This window comes from Hemitrygon akajei, chromosome 6 (genome assembly GCF_048418815.1).
Source record: "Hemitrygon akajei chromosome 6, sHemAka1.3, whole genome shotgun sequence".
Lineage (NCBI taxonomy): Eukaryota > Metazoa > Chordata > Chondrichthyes > Myliobatiformes > Dasyatidae > Hemitrygon > Hemitrygon akajei.
The window spans coordinates 136,353,907-136,376,604 of record NC_133129.1 but is presented as its reverse complement, the minus strand read 5'-3'; the positions used below and the strand labels follow the sequence as shown (position 1 = coordinate 136,376,604).

General features: G+C 41.4%; 1 protein-coding gene across 1 annotated transcript in view; it reads left to right on the top strand.

Annotated features, from left to right (window-relative positions):
* The first annotated feature begins 742 nt into the window (after nucleotides 1-742).
* Nucleotides 743-22,698, top strand: part of spty2d1 (SPT2 chromatin protein domain containing 1) — a 33,017-nt gene continuing 11,061 nt past the window's right edge. Inside the window, exons 1-2 of the mRNA XM_073049353.1 lie at nucleotides 743-900; nucleotides 19,506-19,620. Coding sequence (XP_072905454.1) covers nucleotides 841-900; nucleotides 19,506-19,620 — 175 coding nt within the window. The 5' untranslated portion in view covers nucleotides 743-840. The remainder of the gene's footprint in view (nucleotides 901-19,505; nucleotides 19,621-22,698) is intronic.

Below are 22,698 nucleotides of genomic sequence, written 5' to 3'. Positions count from 1 at the left end.
ATCTGGATTTCCAGTATCTGCAGAATTTCTTGAGTTTGTAGTTAAATTTGTGATAGCTCTGTAATATCTATGCACTGGTTAAGATAAAGATACTTCATTAACGGCTAAGCATTTGTCACATTAGGGATATCAATATAATGTGTGTGTATTAGTCAAGGACACTGCTATAATGTGTGCAAAAATGAAGGACATCCTTGGAATGTGCATGCATTGACTAAGTTATGGAAATCCCTGTAAATTAGTTAAATTAGGGATATCTCAGCAATGACAGTTAACAATATCCCTGTAATGTGAGATTGGTGTTGTCCCTATAATGTGGGTGAACTGGTTATGTTATGGATAGCCTTGTAATGTGCATGAAATGGTTAAGTTCAGCAAACTTCCTTAATGTATGAGGTTATTAAATCGAGGCAATCCCTTAATAATGTGTGCAAACGGTTAAGAATTCCTTTTTAATGTGTGTGGGCAGATTAAGTTCAGGATGTCCTTATAATACGTTTCAATGGGTTAAATCTGTCTGCAGAACGTGTGTGAACAGGTGGAGTACAACAAATCCCTTCAATGTACAAGTTCGGTTCAGGATGACAAGTTGAGGGTGTCCCTGTATCGCTTGTGAACAGGTTAAATTGAGCTCAGAATACGGTCAGAGGGACTAGCCGTGACGTCACATCGTTCGTGTTGCGGTGCCACGTGACAGCGAGAACAGCCGGATTTGAAACTCGGCTTTTGCGGAAGTGACGACTTTTTCGCATGAAAGCTGAGTTGGAGAAGGGGTTGTGAGGTTTCGCTGCAACTGGTGCGTGTAGTTTCTGCAGCTGAATCTGCTGAGGCTTCAGAGCTATGGATTTCGGTAGCGTTCTCAGTAGGGCATCCGAGAACAAAGTCGATGCCCATTTGCAGGTAAGTGACAGTCTGGAAACTCTCCAGACATCCTAACACCCTGACATAGGCCTAGGGAGAATTGCATTGCGCTATGTAAACACTGACTCCCTGAGTAAGGCCTAGTTGGGATTGCATTATATCCTTTAAACGATGCATTCCACTGACAAGCCAGGGGAAAGTTGTTTTGCAACCATTAAGCACTTCATTTCATTGGGAATCGGGAAGAGTTGTATTGCACTCTGTAAATGCCCCAGTGAGTGAGAATCCAGGGGGAGTCATTTTGCACCCTTTGACAACTCGGGCACTGACATGACAGAAAGTTACACTGCACCCTGAAAATTCCGTGCACTCTGACTTGGATCCAAGGAGACTACTTTAATCATTTATCACCTTTAATCGCGACAGGAAAAATAAGATTGTATCCTCTAAATCACTGTCACTGGGAATTTCAAGTTCCTCGGTGTCAGTATCTCTGAGGATCTAACCTGGACCCAACATATCAATGTACTGCAAAGAAGGCATGTTAGTGGCTATATTTCATTAGGAGATTGAGGAGATTATCACCAGTAACATTTGCAGATTTCCACAGATGTACCATGGAGAGCATTCTAACTGCCTACATCACTGAATGGTATTGGGGGGGGGGGTGTGACTTACAGGATCAAAATAAGTTGTGGAGTTGTAAACTTAGTCAGCTGCATCATGAGCACTAGCCTCTGTAGTATGCAGGACATCTTCAAGGAGTGATGCCTCAAAAAGGTGGCATCCACCATTAAGGTCCCCATTCACCCAGGTCATGCCTTGTTCTCATTGCTACCATCAGGAAGGAGGTACAGAAGACTGAAGGCACACACAATTTAGGAACAGCTTCTTCCCTTCAGCCATCTTTTTTCTGAATGGACATTGAACTCATGAACACTACCTTACTACTTTTTTATTTCTATTTTTGCACTCTTCTATATATTTTTATTGTAATTCGCATATTTCTGTTACGTATTACATTGTACTGTTGCCGCAAAAAAAATAATTATGACATATGCCAGTGATACTGAACCTGATTCTAATACTGTGCTTTGGTACCAAAGCTTTCAAAGCAATGTCCAGACTTAAATTACACTCAGTAGGTACCCCAGAATTAATTGTCGTTTAACTGAACCCTTTTAAACTGTAGTACCCAGTACGTGTCTGAAGAACTATTGAACTTGATGTGAAACATTTGATAAACCAATCATAGTGGTGACAAGTTCTCGTAAATCTGTGGATTTCTAAAATTTGGTAACTAGCACCACCCTGAAGAATGAAGTCGAATGCTGTCTGAATAGTAGACCATGAGAAACAGGAGCAGTCCAAAAACACTAATGGATCCACGTTTAATGAAGGTGTCCTTCCACAGTAATGATAGTGGTGGTGTTGAGGTGATTTAGTGAGTGGAGATGTTGATAAGCCTTACTACTAGGAGGGAAAGTAACTGTTTTTGAGTATGGTGGTCCTAAAATAGGTAAATATTTTTGTGCTTTATTCTTTACCCAGTTCTTTACAATAACTGAAATGTTATGCTGAAAATCTAAATCTGACCAAAGGTAGTTTAAACAATATTAAAGCTGATGAAGGTTTATGTTAATACATATCTGATGAGTGGAGATTAATATGGAGAACATCTTTCAGCCCATCATGACTGTGTCAATTGAAAAAGAGCCACTTGGCTCATAGCCCTGCAGGTCGCAACTGTTCAAACACTTCTCCAAATATGTAATAAATCTGATCATGTCTTTGCTCTCCTCCTCCTTTTCTATTAGTGAGTTTCAGATCCCTTCCACCTTTGGATGGGGAGCAGATAATTCCTCATCTCTCCATTTCATCCTTCTATGACTTTAAGTGCATGGTAGAAGTTAATGATTTAAGTTTATGGTAAAGCCCTGGCTATAGACTATAGTAGACTACTAGATTTTGAAAGAGATCCTTTGTTTTAAGAAGACAATCTCAACCTATCCACACTTGTATTGGAAAATTTACTTTTGGGCAGTACTTTGTAAGTCTGCACTGTATCCTCTTTGGTACAGTCACATCTTTCCTCCACTGTGAGACTGGAAGTGTATGCTCAAGCTGTGGTGTTAAGTATTGTATTCATTTCTAGATTTACCATATTGCTGCTATATTCTTTGCCTTAACTTAAAGGAAACCATCTTGTACCTGTGTCAACAGAATCAGGTTTAATATCACTGGCATATGTCATGAAATTTGTCAACTTTACAGCAGCAGTACATTGCAATACATGATAATATAGAAAAAAACTGAATTGGTATATCTGTATATCAAATAGTTCAATTAAATAAGTAGTGCAAAAACAGAAATAAAAATGTAGTGAGGTCATGTTCATGGTTTCAATATCCATTCAGTAATGGTAATCAAATGGCTGAGGGAAAGCTGCTCCTGAATCACTGAGTATATGTCTTCAGGCTTCTGTATCTCTTTCCTGATAGTAACAATGAGAAGAGGGCATGTCCTGGGTGGTTGGGTCCTTAATGATTGATGCGGTCCTTTTGAGGGACACTCCTTAAAGATGTCCTGGATACTGCAGAGGGAAGTGCCCATGATGGAGCTGACTAATTTTACAACTCTCTGCAGCTTACTATGATCCCCCTGCATACCTGACAGTGATGCAGCCAGTCAGAATTCTCTCCACAGTATATCTGTAGAAATTTTTGGATATTTTAGGTGACATTCCAAATCCCCTCAAACTCCTAATGAAACGTACCTCGGGTCTTACCACCTTTATAGCTGCATGGATATGTTGGGACCACGTTTGGTCCTCAGAGATATTAATGCCCAGTAATTTGAAATTGCTCACTCCTGACCCCTCTATAAGGGTTACAAAACAACTGGATGAACTCAGCAGGTCAGACAGCATCCGTTGAACGAAGCAGTCAACGTTTCGGGTCTCAACCCAAAATGTTGACTGCTTCTTTCAACGGATGCTGCCTGACCTGCTGAGTTCATCCAACTTTTTTGTACGTCTTGATTTGACCACAGCATCTGCAGTGTACTTTGTGTTTACCCTCTATAAGGGTTGGTGTGTGTTCCCTCGTCTAACCCTCTCTGAAGTCCACAGTCAGCTCTTTGGTCATACTGACATTGAGTGCAAGGTTGTTGGTGCGACACAGATATTTAACAAATATTTAAAAGTACCAATGTAGGTGAGTAAGTGGTTAAAAAGGCACATAAAAGAATGTAATGCCCCACTATTTCTCCATACCTAAGACTGTCCTTTCATATATTGTGTATTTTCTTAGATGGAAGGAGCATTTTCACAGTCATAGCACCCTCTGTTCCTATGTCTATATTTACTGTCTGGAATTGTTTGTGTAGGGAGAGTGGTTTTGAATAGTGAGGACAGAAACTTGAAATGACTGACTTTGTACATTTGGCTGCTTGATAGTGTTAATGAACTGTAGTTAATTATAATAGAACTGGGATTTGCAGCTGATGCTTTGAGCCTGTTGGTGTGTAGCTGTGATGTCTTTGAAAGGAGAGATTTTTTAAAAAATCACATGTACAGCACATTTTTCTTCAGTGGTAAATTTTGAACACTAGTTGCACAAATATTCAGTTGTTTTTTTTGGGGTAGCGCAGGTGTGACTCCAAGTAGGATCTGATGTAATTTTATAAGTGACTGCAAGGAACCAAGTAATTCTGTAAATGTAATATTAAATATGATTTTTGCTGATACTTTCATGGGACAAAAATAACAATAATATGGGGGCATCTGCCTGTGATGAAGGATGGTCTTTGTTATGATTGTAGAATATTTGTTAAATTTCAAGTAGGGTTATTGGTAAGCTAATTTAGCACAGTTTTTCCATTAATTGGCATGGGAGTTTTTCAGTGATCTACACGGTAAATATGTTTTCCTAAGTCTCTTTCATCTGTGCAAATTTGGTGTATTAAAATGTACTGGAAGTAGATTTCTCTTCAAGTTGTATTAATACAACTATGATATCTTATGACATATATCCTGCAGTGGGAAGGAGAACAGCCAGAGGTCGTGGTACATATTTGTACCAATGACATAGGTAGGAAAAGGGAAGAGGTCCTGAAAAAAGACTACAGGGAGTTAGGAAGGAAGTTGAGAAGCAGGACCTCAAAGGTAGTAATCTCTGGATTACTGCCTGTGCTACATGACAGCGAGTATAGGAATAGGATGAGGTGGAGGATAAATGCGGGGCTGAGGGATTGGAGCAGGGGGCAAGAATTCAGATTTCTGGTTCATTGGGACCTCTTTTGGGGCAGGTGTGACCTGGGCAAAAAGGACAGGTTGCACTTGAATCCCAGGGGGACCAATATCCTGGCGGGGAGGTTTGCTAAGGCTACTGGGGAGAGTTTAAACTAGAATTGTTGGGGGGTGGGAACAGAACTGAAGAGACTGGGGAAGAGGCGGTTGGCTTACAAATAGAGAAAGCTTGGAGGCAGTGTGGGAGGGAGGATAGAGAAGGGACACGCTCAGACGGACGGTTTGAGATGTGTCTATTTTAACGCAAGGCGTATTGTGAAAAAGCGGATGAGCTTAGAGGGTGGATCAGTACTTGGAGCTATGATGTGGTGGCCATTACAGAGACTTGAATGGCTCAGGGACAGGAATGGTTACTTCAAGTGCTGGGTTTTAGATGTTTCAGAGAGGGCAGGGAAGGAGGCAAAAGAGGTGGGGGCGTGGCACTATTGATCACAGATAGTGTTATGGCTGCAGAAAAGGTGGACATCATGGAGGGATTGTCTACGGAGTCTCTGGGTGGAGGTTAGGAACAGGAAGTAACTTTACTGGGTGTTTTTTATAGGCTGCCCAGTAGTAACAGGGACATCGAGGAGCAGATAAGGAAACAGATCCTGGAAACGTGTAACAATGACAGAGTTGTCGTGATGGGAGATTTTAATTTCCCAAATATTGATTGGCATCTCCCTAGAGCAAGGGGTTTAGATGGGATGCAGTTTGTTAGGTATGTTCAAGAAGGTTTCTTGACACAATATGTAGATAAGCCTACAGGAGGAGAGACTGTACTTGATTTGGTATTGGGAAATGAACCTGGTCAGGTGTCAGATCTCTCAGTGGGAGAGCATTTTGGAGATAGTGATCATAATTTTATCTCCTCTACCATAGCATTGGAGAGAGATAGGAACAGACAAGTTAGAAAAGCGTTTAACTGGAGTAAGGGGGAAATATGAGGCTATCAGGCAGGAAATTGGAAGCCTAAATTGGGAACAGATGTTCTCAGGGAAAAGTCCGGAAGACATGTGGCAAATGTTCAGGGGATATTTATGTGAAGTTCTGCATAGGTAAGTTTCAATGAGACAGGGAATTTATGGTAGGGTACAGGAACCGTGGTGTACAAAGCCTGTAATAAATCTAGTCAAGAAGAAAAAAGCTTACGAAAGGTTCGGAGAGCTAGGTAATGTTAGAGATCTAGAAGCTTATAAGGCTAGCAGGAAGGAGCTTAAAAAGGAAATTCGAAGAGCCAGAAGGGGCCATGAAAAGGCCTTGGCGGGCAGGATTAAGGAAAACCCCAAGGCATTCGACAAGTATGTGATGAGAAAGAGGATAAGATTTGAAAGAATAGGACCTATCGAGTGTGACAGTGGGAAGTGTGTAAGGAACCGGAGGAGATTGCAGAAGTACTTAATGAATACTTTACTTCAGTATTCACTATGGAAAAGGATCTTGGTGATTGTAGTGATGACTTGCAGCAGACTGAAAAGCTTGAGCATGTAGATATTAAAAAAGAGGATAGACTGGAACTTTTGAAAAGCATCAAGTTGGATAAGTCGCTGGGACTGGATGAGATGTACCCCAGGCTACTGTGGGAGGCAAGGGAGGAGATTGCTGAGCCTCTGGCGATGATCTTTGCATCATCAATGGGGATGGGAGAGGTTCTGGAGGATTGGAGGGTTGCAGATGTTGTTCCTTTATTCAAGAAAGGGAGTAGAGATAGCCCAGGAAATTATAGACCAGTGAGTCGTACTTCAGTGGTTGTTAAGTTGATGGAGAAGATCCTGAGAGGCAGGATTTATGAACATTTAGAGAGGTATAATATGATTAGGAATAGTCAGCATGGCTTTGTCTAGGGCAGGTCGTGCCTTATGAGCCTGACAGAATTTTGAGGATGTGACTAAACCCATGGATGAAGGAAGAGCAGTAGATGTAGTGTATATGGATTTCAGCAAGGCATTTGATAAGGTACCCCATGCAAGGCTTATTGAGAAAGTATGGAGGCATGAGATCCAAGGGGATATTGCTTTGTGGATCCAGAACTGGCTTGCCCACGGAAGGCAAAGAGTGGTTGTAGACAGGTCATATTCTGCATGGAGGTTGGTGACCAGTGGTGGCCTCAGGGATCTGTTCTGTGACCCTTACTCTTCGTAATTTTTATAAATGACCTGGATGAGGAAGTGGAGGGATGGTTTAGTAAGTTTGCTGATGACACAAAGGTTGAGGGTGTTGTGGATAGTGTGGAGGGCTGTCAGAGGTTACAGTGGGACATTGATGGGATGCAAACCTGGGCTGAGAAGTGGCAGATGGAGTTCAACTCAGATAAGTGTGAGGTGGTTCATTTTGGTAGGTCAAATATGGCAGAATATAGTATTAATAGTAAGACTCTTGGCAGTGTGGAAGATCAGAGGGATCTTGGGGTCCGAGTCTATAGGACGCTCAAAGCAGCTGCGCAGATTGACTCTGTAGTTAAGAAGGCATATGGTGTATTGGCCTTCATTAATTGTGGTATTGAATTTAGGAGCCGAGAGGTAAAGTTGCAGCTATATAGGACCCTGGTCAGACCCCACTTGGAGTACTGTGCTCAGTTTTGGTTGCCTCACTACAGGAAGGATATGGAATCCATAGAAAGGGTGCAGAGCAGATTTACAAGGATGTTGCCTGGATTGGGGAGCATGCCCTATAAAAGCAGGTTGAGTAAACTCGGCCTTTCCTCTTTGGAGCGATGGAGGATGAGAGGTGACCTGATAGAGGTGTATAAGATAATAGGCATTGATCGTGTGGATAGTCAGGGGCTTTTTCCCAGGGCTGAAATGGTTGCCACAAGAGGACACAGGTTTAAGGTTCTGGGGAGTAGGTACAGAGGGAGATGTCGGGGGTAAGTTTTTTACATTGAGAGTGGTGAGTGTGTGAATGGGCTGCCAGCTATGGTGGTGGTGGTGGATATGATTGGGTCTTTTAAGAGACTTTTGGATAGGTACATGGAGCTTAGAAAAATAGAGGGCTGTGGGTAAACCTAGTAATTTCTAATGTAGGGACATGTTCGGCGCAACTTTGTGGGCCAAAGGGCCTGTATTGTGCTGTAGGTTTTCTGTGTTTCTAACCAATGTTGCATAAGTTCTTGCATTCAAACTGTAGTACAATGATATATTTTGGATGAAATATTGAACCATGCTACTTGACAGGTCCCTTAATGTTTTTTGAATAGTGGAGGTGTTTCATTAAAGACCCCTGACAAATAATACCCTTCATTATGTGTAGAAAGGATTATCTGGTCACCACTTCTTGTAAGAGCCGTGTGACTTGATTTCACTCTATCATAGATATTCCCTTCGTCCTATCCATTCCTCCTTCAGGTTCTCTGAAATTTAAAATTACTGTTAACTCTCTCTTTGAGGCTGCTAATGAAATGTTAACTCTGTTTTTCTTACCACACATGCTGCAGGGCCTGCTAAATGTTCCCACTAATTTTTTCATATTTCCAGCATTTGCAATTGTATTGATTTAAATTTGCCGTAGGTATAATGTCTGTTGCATAAAGCACTGAATGCTGTTCAGGAATAGTCGGACTATAAACCCTTGAGTTTTTTTAAATGTGCTATATAAAGACAAGTCCATTGTGCCAATGTATAAAATATTAATTTTAGTAATACCAATAACTGTGATATTTAGCTCTTTTTCAGTTCTCCACATAACAAAATCATTTGTTCTTCCATATTTCACCATGTATTATAAATGCAGGTTGAGTCAGTAGAAAGGAAGGCAAATCATTCAGTTTTAGAGGACTAGAATACAGAAGCAAGGATGTAATGCAGAGGCTTTATAAGGCATTGGTCACACCCGCCTTGGGGTATTGAGAGCAGTTTTGGGCCCCTTATCTTAGAAAAGATTTGCTGATATTAGAGAGGGTTTACAATAATTATTCTGGGAATGAAAGGGTTAACATCTAAGGAGCGTTTGGTGGCTCTGGGCCTCTACTCACTGTTTAGAAGAATGGGTGGGGGGGATCTTATTGAAGTATATTGAAAGGCCTACTGTAAATAGAATGAATGCGGAGAGGATGTTTCTGATAGTAGGGGAATCTAGGACCAGTGGGCACAGCCTCAGAGTAGAGGGACATCCATTTAGAACAGAGATGATGAAAAATTTCTTTAGCCATGGTGGTGAGTCTGTGGAATTTATTGCCTCAGACGACTGTGCAGGCCAAGTTATTGAGTATATTTAAAACAGAGGTTGATAGGTTCTTGATTTAATTAGGGTGTCAAAGATCACAGGGAGAAGGCAAGAGAATGGGGTTGAGAGGCATAATAAATTAGCCACGATGGAATGGCCATAGCAGACTTGATGGGCCAAATGGCTTAATTCTGCTCGTGTGTCTTATAGTCTTGTCAAACAGAGGACTGGAGTGGATGACAAGGACAATATAGAAGTTGCTTACCATGTATGATGCTTTGAACTGGTGTTCGTGTTGTTTTGTGAATTGACTGCTTTATTTGCCTGAAATGAGCCACATCATTTTAAGTGCAAGTACTGTGTGTGTTCAGTACATTCATGCCTCTATAAAATTTGTGTTTTCTATCAATACAATTTTGCTTCTAATGATTCCTTGTTAATTTTGAACATGGTTTGTAGATTGGTTCTAAACTTAGGATTGTTTTGCCCCACAGACTCCTAATCACTGGAAACTTTTGAGATGTTCTAAATTCACCTCATGCTTTCTGCGGTTACAGAGGATCTATCTGGTCCCATAATTGCAAGACACACCCAAATGCTTGTGAATATTGCTTACTGCCACTGGTCCTGTCATTAAATTTTTAAGTGAAAATGGAGTAATCAATCTAAGCTATTCATCTGCCTTGGATTTGTAATAGGTCTATTTCCTTTAACTAGGTACTTGTATTTTACAGAGAGAAAGCAAAATAAACTTCTGTGTTTTCAGATGGAATCAGTTTAGTGCCAATGAATTCTGAAAACTGCAAAACTGCTGTAACTTACTGTAGAACTTAATGATATTTTTCCCTAAATCTTTGTTCCATTTAACATTTCTTAAAAGTTCAAGATACTGAGATCAGAGCTGAACTCAAGGCTAGAAATACACACACAATGCTGGTGGAACGCAGCAGGCCAGGCAGCATCTGTAGGAAGAAGTACAGTCGACGTTTCTGGCCGAGACCCTTCGTCAGGACTAACTGAAAGTAGAGATAGTAAGAGATTAGGAGGAGGGTTGAAGACGAGAGAAGGGGTCATTGGTGGGTGTGGGAGAGTCCTTGTCGAAGAAGTAGGCTTGAAGACGGAGCCAGCGGAAGAAGAGTTCAGCGTCAAGACGTACGAAGAACTCGCTGAGCTGTGGGCGAAGGGGGACAAAGGTGAGGCCCTTACTGAGGATAGAGCACTCTGCCTCAGAGAGTGGAAGGTTGGAGGGGATGGTAAAGACCCAGTACGGATGAGAGCTGGGATCAGAGGGGGGAGGGAGGCTGGTAGTGGCAGTGGAGAGGGAAGGGTTGGGGTGAGAGGAAGATGGAGCCTCTGAGGGTCCAGGAGCTGATGATGGGATCTGAGGGAGACGGGGTTGCAGAGTGGTGGTGGGGGAAGGACAGATGGGAGTCACAATAGCAGTATGTGAAGACCCGGCCTGGAGTTCACCAGCATTTTGTGTGTGTTGCTTGAGATTTCCTCATGCTCAAGGCTAGAATGTACTTCTGTATATTTTGTTCATGGTTAGGAAGTACTTGATATTTGCAGTTTGGCCAGCAGACCATAATCCCGTAGGCAGCCTGCTGAGCTCAGGAAAATTAAATAAAAGTAAGCTGTCAACCAAGATAAACCTTGCAACTTCATTCTGGTGTTACTAAATGCATGTGGACTCTCAGCCTTGAACCTCCAGCCATAAATGTAAGTATCATGTTGGTTGGATGGCATTAAGAAAGAGGTATTATTAGATAGCAGATAACATCTTCATCACTAATTACAGATAAAATTGCAAGTTCTACACATCTGCAGAGCACACTATGGAGTTAAGTTGAAAAAAAAACACGTTATTTCTGTCTGACTGAATCATTCAAAAATGCAAATTTTTTTCATTACAAAGCCAGTTTCTGAAAGCAGGGTCTATTTGTATAACTATATAAATGCACAGATACCTTTTTTAAACTCAGGTGGAATCCCTTGGACAGCATGAAAGATCCTTATTCAGCTTTTAAAGTTAGCAACTTAAAATTTCCAAATACTTGCATTAAATCAGTTGTTTTATTCTGAGGTAAGAGGTACAATTATTAACGGCACAATTAAAAATTACCATAAAAAGGAAAGGTGAAGCTTTTTGTTGCAAAAAGTGGATATTATAAATTTAAGATAATTTTATAATTTATTTGGAGAGATGGTCTTGAAAGGGGTAGTTTGTTAACCGTTAAAATTCTTCCACTAAGTGCTATTTTCATTATCAGCATCAAATCTATTCTGAAACTGGACTTCAAAAATGTATATTTTAATTTACTGAGCTGCATATTTTGGGATGTGAGAGGAAAGAGAAGCATAGTCACAGTGGTATAGCACTGAAATAAGCCCTTCAGCCCTCTATAGTCATGCTATTTGCCCATCTATACTAACCCTGTTTGTGTGAATTAGATCCGTATTGTTCTATAAGCCTCTCACTGGGGCTTGTATACAAACATGGCTCGTTAGCCATGAGAAGGCCACCTTTCATAAATTATGTACATCTAGAGTTGGGGGTGGGGGAGAGAGGTAAAAAATATAAAAGGGCCCATTACAGTTAAACCTGTCTAGATGTGCACGTAAACGTTGGAGCTCACTTCAGGAGTAGTCCAGAATGCATTGCTTTACATGTCCACAGGACCCCTGGCCTGTGTGAAAGCACCTGCCACAGTCTGAATTTCATTCGAGAAGGTCTTCGAGGAAGCTGGCTCTCTCGGGAGTATTGGCCCTTTCTCCTCAGAGCCATTCATCTGCACAAAGCACTTCTTGCAATGGGGACCCTCCTTACTATAGCATTCTGCAGCATCTTCCCTTGTGCTTCACTCCATAGCTCCCACCAAAAAGACTCTAAACCAGACTATTGTCCTTCAATAATCTGATCCTGCCCAGCTCTCCCGAATCTTCCACGAGGCAGAAAGTTACAACTGGCTGACTCAACATTCCTAATTTGGACAACATGTCTCCTTATCTTTAGCTGAAGACAAAACACCCTTACCAGCAGGACACTGCTTTTTCAGAAAACTATTAAAATAAAACGCCTCACAGCATAGCAGTAGAAATCTTAACCAGGGCATTACAATTCTATGCCTTGCCTATTTAAGTGTATGAGTAAATGTCCCTTAAATGTAATGATTGTATTTGACTTTGTTGCTTTCTTAAGCTCTGCCTCTGGATTTGCTCAATTCATTCTCTCACGTTGGAGTCAATCTCTGCACTGATGTTATGCTTTCCAAACCCCTACCAAATTTGTTTAAAAACCACCAACTAATACCCCTCTTTCCACCCCACCACCTTGGATAACTTGAGCAAACTTCCCTGTAAGGATGCTGATCTCCCTCCAATTTAGATTCAACCTGAAACAGTTGCTGGAAATTCAGAGCAGTACTGTACACACAAAATGCTGGAGGAACTCAGCAGGTTAGGAGCCATCCATAGAAACGGTTAAACCTATCCTTCTCTAGGTCCTACCTAGCTCAGATGTGATCCTAATAATTCAAGTACCCAAAACCCCCTCTTCCTGCACCAGTTCTTTAGAAAAAATCTTTGTCCTAAACTCGTATTTCTATCCTCAGTGCTGTGTGTCACAGGGATAATCTGGCCCTGTGTGTCCTGGTTTTTAACCTTTTGCTAAACTCTTAGGACCTCGTATCTTAGTACCAATGTGTTCTTCCCCCTTCAGAATGTTCTGTACTTGATCTGTGAAATCTTTGATCATGACATCGATTGAGACACCATCCCTCCCAGTTACAGAAGTTCATGTTTGTTTCCCCCAGTAACAAATCCCCACCACTACTTCTTACTTAGATTTTTCCCTCCTCTGCTATGTATCAGAGACAACCAGTGTGCCATAAATTCAGCAGCTGCTGCTTTCCTCTGAGAGGCCATCCCCACAACTCTATCCAGAATGGTATACATACTTAGTTTGAGGTGCGTGGCCAGGGCAGACTCGTGCAAAACCTGCCAGCATTTATTGCCTTTCCCAGTGGCTGCCTATCCTATTTCTTTCTGTACCTGTGCTGTGGAAAAGTTAACTAAATATACATTTAATATAACACACACAAAATGCTGGTGGAACGCAGCAGGCCAGGCAGCATCAATGAGGAGAAGCACTGTCGACGTTTCGGGCCGAGACCCTTCGTCAGGATCTCTTACTATCTTTCCTTTCAGTTAGTCCTGACGAAGGGTCTCGGCCCGAAAAGTCGACAGTGCTTCTCCTCATTGATGCTGCCTGGCATGCTGCGTTCCACCAGCATTTTGTGTGTGTTGTTTGAATTTCCAGCATCTGCAGATTTCCTCGTGTATACATTTAATATGACATTTTCAGATGCCCCTTTGATCATTTGCTGTATGCAGTTTGATGGGAGGTACTGCTGCCCACAGGTATGGTCACCAGGAACAGTGAAAACGTTTCTGATCTCCCACATCCTGTAGGAGGAGCATAACCACCACCTTGGCTTCCATGCCCTTTATCCCCAGTCCCTTTTATCAAAAAGAATAAGGGGGGAAGCCAACATGATCACAAGGGGAACATGCAAACTCTACACTGCAGGTCAGGATTGAACCTGGGTCATTGGAGCTGTAAGGGGGCAGTTCTAGTGTTGCCTTACTGCTTAGTTTGCAATCTAGTTCCATAATTCAAGGTTAGCGTCATTTAATACCACTTTATATTTCCCTTTTGTATGCTTTCTCAAGTGCAGCTTGGCTCAGCAAACCAATCAGAATCCATGTGGATGTCATGCTTGATTTCTGTTCACCAACTGCGTTCGATAACTTGTATGCAGACAATGTCCAACAAAGATGATTTGGTTAAGCATGTCACAGCCAGTTGGGAGTTGTATGGGATTGTGTATCAAAAGTAAGCCTCTTAGTACAAACCTGCCACACAAAATACAAACATTTGATGAGAGCTCCTTATACTAGGGACATCCTGGATGTAAGAACATAAGAAATAGGAACAGGAGTAGGCCATCCGGCCCATCGAGCCTGCCCTGCCATTCAATAAGATCATGGCTGATCTGTCCGTAAACTCAGCTCCATCAACCTGCCCCGTAACCCTTAATTCCCCTACTATGTAAAAATCTATCTAACTGTTTCTTAAATATATTTAGTGAGGATGCCGCAACTGCTTCCCTGGGCAGAAAATTCCACAGATTCACCACTCTCTGGGAAAAACAGTTTCTCCTTATCTCCGTCCTAAATCTTCTCCCCGAATCTTGAGCCAATGTCCCCTAGTTCTAGTCTCACCTACCAATGGAAACAACTTTCCTACTTCCATCTTATCTATCCCTTTCAAAATTTTGTATGTTTCTGTAAGATCCCCTCTCATTCTTCTGAATTCCAGAGAGTGAAGAAAATTGATTCATTGTCTTCAATTGTGGAAGATTTCAGGTGTGATTAGGGGCTGATGGGCAAATTGTATTATAATCAGCTCATTTTTATGAAAGACAAACTGAGCCAACCACAGGCTGAGATCTTTGAAAGGGCTGAAGTAGTTGTTTAGGCTTCTAGATTTAGCCTGACTAAGGCTCTAATTACAAACCTCCTTGGTTGTCATGGTGACAATACTGCTGTCTAATTATAGTTCAGTTTTCTAGATTTTATGCATTACAGATTGAGTATGATGTGTTTATTATCTCTAGTTACAGGCAGAAAGAGTGTACTGGGGCACTTTGTGCTTAGAGTAATGCAAGTAGTTTTGTTTTAAGCCAATTTCCCAGAGGTAATAACGTCAATGCTGGTTTATAAAGTATATGATTCACAGATGAAGGAAAACCTGAGTTTTCTTGTGCTTTGCACATTTGACTATTTATTTTTGTTACTGAAAATCTTCAATTTCTTTTTATTAAACCTCCAACAAAATTTTCTTTGCATTCTTATTTTTCAAAGAGCTGCCTTTTGTTGCATTACCATGGACACTGGCAGTTTGCCACTATCTTATCCAGATACTTGTTCTTTGTGCAAACTGAATGACTCTGGTATAAATGTCTTCTCATTGAGGGTGTTGCAGCCAAACACAACCTAATTCACACACACACTTTCTGCCAACAATCACTGGATGACCTCTCTTTTCTCAAAGCTCTTATTAGCTTAAAATGAGACTAATCACAGCATCCTAAATAGCACTCTGATCCGAAGTCTGCAATTTTTCCCATGACTATTTCGGAATCAGAATCAGGTTTATTATCACCGGTATGTGACGTGACATTTGTTAATTTGGCGGCAGCAGCCGGTCAATGCAATCATCATCTAGCAAAGGAAAAAAAATAATAAATAAAATAAAAATAATAATGAACAAGTAATCAATTACATATATTGAATAGTTTTTTTCTAAACTGCAAAAACAGAAGTACTGTATACTTTTTTAAAAGTGAGGTAGTGTCCAAAGGTTCAATGTCAATCTAGGAATTGGATGGCAGAGGGGAAGAAGCTGTTCCTGAATCACTGAGTGTGTGCCTTCAAGCTTCTGTATCTCCTACCTGATGGTAACAGTGTGAAAAGGGAATGCCCTGGGTGCTGGAGGTCCTTAATAATGAACACTTCCTTTCTGAGACACCACTCCCTAAAGATGTCCTGGGTACCCAGGATGGAGCGGACTATATTGACAATCTTGCAGAAATTCTGCAACATTTACACTGGAATATAGCTCTATTGGAATTAGTTTATTGTAGTACTTAAATATTTAATTTTCTTTTACTCTATATTTTAATTATTGAATGTCATTCATAAAATTAAAACACAGCTGTAACTTTGACACACCCTTGTCATCTATTAGTTATCAGTAGGGCTGCTCACCAATTTACATTGTTTGAGGCACTGCCATTGCTCATGTCCAATCCCTACTAGTAAACATCTGGGTCTTAAATTTAATTGCTTGTACACTTTGGGCTTATTACTCATCCTTGGGCTGCTGCTAGAGATCCATTATTCCCTTTTAGAATAGCCCAAAGTGTTTTTTTTTGCAACTAATGACACACTTTAAGTATAGTCTGTTCTTATAATGACAGAGTGTAGCAACCAGTTTGCATGCAAACAGCAATACAGCAACCCCACTTCATTCAGCACCAAAGGAGGTCAGTTGGCCCTCAAATCCACATCTATTATCAGAATAGGCCCAACAGTCCAACTTTCCCATCTTACTGTTCTGTAACCTCTCTCGCATACCTTTCAAGTCCTTTAGATTCATCTGTGACCCACTGACACTAGGGGTAATTTACAGCTGCCAGTTAACCCAGCGGCATGCTCTTTGGATGCAGAAGGAAACAGAGCACCAACAGAAGTCAATATGGTCATAAGGAGAACATGTAACCCTTGCACGTAGCTCCCAAAGTCAGGATTTAAGCCAAGTAGCTGGATCTGTATAGCAACAGATACAACAAGCTGGAGGAACTCAGCAGGTCGGGCAGCGTCCGTGGAAACAAGCACTCTAAAGTTTCAGGCTGAGACCCTTCGTCAGGAGCTGTATGGCATTGCCTCTGTTCTGCCCACCATGACTGTATCTTTGGTAACGTTGAGTGAGGGATAAATAGGGCAATTACTGAAATTCAGGTATTTTTCTCAAATCTGAGAGCGTGGGTGCAAGGATGATCTAATGTCTTATATAAGAGATACACGCCCAACAGTGCAGAACTCCTTTTGCAGGGTACTGAAGAATCAACCTAGAATTTTGTGCTTGGGTGTTCAGAATATTTTATTTAATTTTAAAAATCTATTTTGAATCATTTAAAGTAGTAACAATTCTCTCAACTTTTTTTTAGGTCTAGGATTGTTGAACAAAGGCCTTTATATTTTTTTAAACTGTATAACACTTCAAATACCATTTACAATAAAAATAGTTCATAAACAGTTGCCATCAGTTCTTTGACTCCTGAAGATCTGAAGCATCAGAATATTTTGTCTTATGGAACAGCATGGAGCTACTTGAGTTTGTTTTTGTTTATGCAGATGTATCATTGAAGGTGCTATCAGATTTCCTCCATTATAAATACTGAAACCCTTACTAATAATTTGCACTTCAAATTCAGTGTAAGAGTCAATAATATCAGTTTCTATCTTGAATGTCATTGTTTGTGTGAAAGGAATATAGCAGAAGAATAACCAAAATATACTGCCAAAATGAGACCATTCTCAGGTTGAAGGAGCAACACCTTGTATTCTGTCTGGGTAGCCTATAGTATGATGGCATGAATGTCGATTTCTCTAACCTCTGGTAATACTCACCCTCCCCCCTTTTGCCTCTGCTCTTCTTCTCCCCTGCCTATCATCTCCCCTGATTCCTCTCCTCATTCCATTTCTCCCATTATCCACTCTCCTCTCCTATCAGATTTCTGTAGCCCTTTACCCTTTTCGCTTGTCAACTCCCAGCTTCTTACTTCATCCCCACCCCTCCCATACACCTGGCTTCATCTCACCTTCCAGCTTGTACTCTTTCCCTATCCTCCCATATTCATATTTTGGCTTCTTCCCCCTTCTTTTCCAGTCCTGATGAAGGGTCTTTGCCCAAAACACCAGTTGTTTATTTGTTTCTCGTAGACGCTTCTTGACCGGCTGAGTTCCTCCAGCATATTTGTACATGTTACATAGCAAAGGAATGAATACTTGAAAGGCAAACACAAGGAAATCTGCAGATGCTGGAAATTCAAGCAACACACACAAAATGCTGGTGGAATGCAGCAGGCCAGGCAGCATCTATAGGGAGAAGCGTTGTCGACGTTTTGGGCTGAGACCCTTCGTCAGGACCAGCTGAAAGGAAAGATAGTAAGAGATTTGAAAGTAGGAGGGGGGGAGGGGGAAATGCGAAATGATAGGAGAAGACCGGAGGGGGTGGGGTGAAGCTGAGAGCCAGAAAGGTGATTGGCAAAAGGGATACTGAGCTAGAGAAGGGAAAGGATCATGGGATGGGAGGCCTAGGGAGAAAGAAAGGGGGAGGGGGGAGCACCAGAGGGAGATGGAGAACAGGCAGAGTGATGGGCAGAGAGAGAGAGAAAAAAACAAACAACTAAATATGTCAGGGATGGGGTAAGAAGGGGAGGGGCATTAATGGAAGATGTCAGGGATGGGGTAAGAAGGGGAGGGGCATTAATGGAAGATAGAGAAGTCAATGTTCATGCCATCAGGTTGGAGGCTACCCAGCTGGTATATAAGGTGTTGTTCCTCCAACCTGAGTGTGGCTTCATCTTGACAGTAGAGAAGGTCATGGATAGACATATCAGAATGGAAATGGGACGTGGAATTAAAATGTGTGGCCACTGGGAGATCCTGCTTTCTCTGGCGGACAGAGCGTAGGTGTTCAACGAAACGGTCTCCCAGTCTGCGTTGGGTCGTTGCATTGGCACTGCCTCCTACACGTATGCTGAGCTCGTTGACTTCATTAACTTTGCCTCCAACTTTTGCCCTGCCCTAAAATTTACCTGATCTATTTCTGACACCTCCCTCCCCTTTCTTGATCTTTCTGCCTCCATCTCTGGAGACAGTCTATCTATTGATATCTACTATAAGCCTACAGACTGTCACAGCTACCTGGACTATTCCTCCGTCTCTGCCACATCTGCTCTCAGGATGAGGCTTTTCATTCCAGGACGAAGGAGATGTCTTCCTTTTTTAAACAAAGGGGCTTCCCTTCTTCCACCATCAACTCTGCTCTCAAACGCATCTCTCCCATGTCCCGCACATCTGCCCTCACCCCATCCGCCCACCACCCCACTCGGGATAGGGTCCCCCTTGTCCTCACCTACCACCCCCCCAGCCTCCGGATCCAACGTATAATTCTCTATAACTTCCACAACCTCCAACGGGATCCCACTACCAAGCACATCTTTCCCTCCACCCCCCCCCCCTTTCTGCTTTCCACAGGGATTGCGACTCCCTTGTCCACGTCATCCCCCCCATCCCTTCCCACCGATCTCCATCCTGGCACTTATCCTTGCATGCGGAACAAGTGCAACATTTCTCTGACTACTATTTGCAAACTCAACAGAAAATGGGAAGTGAACTCTGGTATTTGCATGTTTTTGTCTCGGAATACAGTCTGTGGTCGTGAGCAATTAGGACACCAGTTCTGTTTGTGTTTCTACTGATGTTAATTCTAAAGGGTATTTTTTTCTCCTCATGGGCAAATTGGATATGATATTTATGTTTATTCTTGTTCTTTCCTTAACAGAAGCGTTATAGCTTGTCAGTGAAACCACCAAAGAAGAACCAACAAGTGAAACAGGTTCAGTCTACAGCAGTGCAAGCATTCCTCAAACGCAGGGAGGAAGAGCTGAGAAAAAAAGGTACAATATCTAAGAGATGTTGTTTGGTACAATATCGTCATTATGCCTCATTTTCTGATGGAGATTTGCTACAAAAACTTCTGAGAAATTCTGCATGATCTTCTGAACTTCTAAACTTCAAATGTGTGATATATTAGAAGTCAAAAGTGGCAACAAGTGGAATGGTTGACTATCTATCAGAATTGTGCCCTTAAGTATATTTTAATTTGTTACTGGATAAACTCCAAAGCTGTTGATATAAATTTTCTTTCTCCTCTGAACATCAGTTCTTTTGCATGCATCCTACATATTTAGTTACTGCTTGCAGGTTGGTGTGAACGGGTGATGTGCTACCAGCCGTGTAAATACACAAAATTTGGGGAGATCTTGAAGGAACCAATATAGTAACACCTGAAGTAAGTTTTAATTGGAGGATAGATGGACTTCTTTGTGGGGGAGGGGGTGTCCTGAACTACTATGTTTTTTCTGTATTTTATGGCTAGGTGGAGAGACGAATTTCAGAGATGTATTTTACGTACATCGATAATAAAATGTGCTTTTGAATCTTTGAATATAGGCACGAGCTATTGGTGAACATGAACTATTCAGATGTTCTGGATGTCGGAATGCGAGTAACCCAGATAGTAAAACCAGTGTAACGGATTTGAAATTAAAAATAAAAGATGCAGTCAGTAGAGCAGGAAGCATCTGGAAAACAATTGAATGGATATAGAAATAGTGGGATAGCTATTTCTGCACATTAAAGTATTGATGAAGCCTCTTGGAGACATTGAGTGTTTGTGTACATTTCGGTTCCCTAAATTTAAATGCAGCAAATCCAGTAGTAGTATCTATTATTTAAGGGCAGTGGAAAATGAAAAAAAAATTAAACTATTAATCAAATGCATATGGGGAAGTTACTTTAGCATGTTATTAGAGACTGAGTAAGTGCTTAAGTATGTACTGATTCAAAGATAAATAATGTGTTCCTTTTTGAAGGGTTTCTGATTGAGTTTTATAAAGTAACTTTCTTCCCAAGACCAGAAAAATAAGACGTAATAGTAGAAATGAACCTGGGTTATTCTAGGTTACATCTAGAAGAGCTTCCACGGGGTGGGTTTACGAAATCTGAAATTTTCTCTCCAAGCCATTTCCAAATGCAGGACAGTGGATTGCTTGGGTGACCATTACAGACCTGAGATGTATTGTGTATGTAAATTAAAATTGTTTACTCCATTATATAAGTAGTAAATCAAGCACACTTGAGGAAATCTGCAGATGCTGGAAATTCAAACAACACACACAAAATGCTGGTGGAACACAGCAGGCCAGGCAGCATCTATAGCAAGAAGCACTGTTAACATTTCGGGCCGAGACCCTTTGTCAGGACTAACTGAAAGAAAAGATAGTAAGAGATTTGAAAGTAGGAGGGGGAGGGGGAAATGCGAAATGATAGGAGAAGACCGGAGGGGGTGGGGTGAAGCTGAGAGCTGGAAAGGTGATTGGCAAAAGGGATACAGAGTTGGAGAAGGGAAAGGATCATGGGGCGGGAGGTCGAGGGAGAAAGAACAGGGAGGAGAGCACCAAAGGGAGATGGAGAACAGGCAAAGAGTGATGACCAGAGAGAGAACAAAAAGAGTAGGGGGGGAAATAAATAAATCAGGGATGGGGTAAGAAGGGGAGGAGGGGCATTAACGGAAGTTAGAGAAATCAGTGTTCATGCAATCAGGTTGGAGGCTACCCAGCTGGTATATAGGGTGTTGTTCCTCCAACCTGAGTGTGGCTTCATCTTGATAGTAGAGAAGGCCATGGATAGACATATCAGAATGAGAATGGGACGGGGAATTAAAATATATGGCCACTGGGAGATCCTGCTTTCTCTGGCAGAGCATAGCACACTGTCATTTTTGGTGTGCAAAAAGTCTGCCTGAAAATATGTGTACTGAATAATTTAATTTATCAAAACCCTGAATAGTGTCAATATATGGTCCATATGTGAAAGCATAAAATATCTTTTGCTTTCTACAAACAATCAATCATAGAAATGAGAGACAATGGAAGGTATTTGACTTGTAACTAGCTCTAAAGCCCTCTGTAGATGATGCATTTCTTCTTCCTCTTAAGATCTCCTCTATCACAGAAACTAGCTGTCAACCAATTTTATTAAATTCAGGTGATAACACAAAATGCCCGAGACCATTGTATATACAAAAGGTTATGAGACCTGCTATAATACTGAAAACCTTCACATCAGAACTAACTAGCTTTAGCTAGTTTTGATACTCTCATAGGTAAGGAAAAGTGGAAGATAATTTCAATTTGATTAGCTATACCTAGTGGGTCTACTCTCGATCATCAAAAACATGATGAAAGATTTTATAAATAGTGTGCAGTTTAAGTCCTTTTGGGAGCTAGTTTGCTTTAGACCTCTTCACAGATATGGCTCAAATATAAACCAGGAAAGTTGAGTTCAGAGGTGTAGACTGAGGTCAGAGGTCAGTGTGACTATTCTCTATGTCAAATCAGCATTTAATGGAGTATGTGGCACCGAGGAGCCCTGGTAAAACTTATCAGGCATCAGCAAAAATCAGCTGATGCTTGAAGCCATACTAGATAGACAAAGGAAAGTGGTTTTGGTTGTTGAAATTCAATTGTCCCAGCTCTAGAAAATTACTCCAAGTGTTTCTCTTAGCCGGACATCTTCAGTACTAAACTTAATCTCAGAAATAAAGATAATCACAAATTCCATTTGATAAGTCTTTGATGGCAGCCCATGCTGCATTCCTTTTTCAGGTTTGAGCTAATAGAGTCGGCCCTCCTTATCCGCGGGTTCCGCGTGCGCGGATTTAACCAACCACAGATCGGGAAAACCCGGAAGTTCTCTCTCCAGCACTCGTTATTTGAGCATGTACAAATTTTTTTCTTGTCATTATTCCCTAAGAAATACAGTATAACAACTATTTGCATACATTTGCATTCTATTACGTACTATAAGTAATCTAGAGATGATTTAAAAGTACAGGCAGTCCCCGGGTTATGAACGAGTTCCATTCCTGAGTCTGTGATTAAGTCAGATTTGAAGTCGGAACAGGTACATTC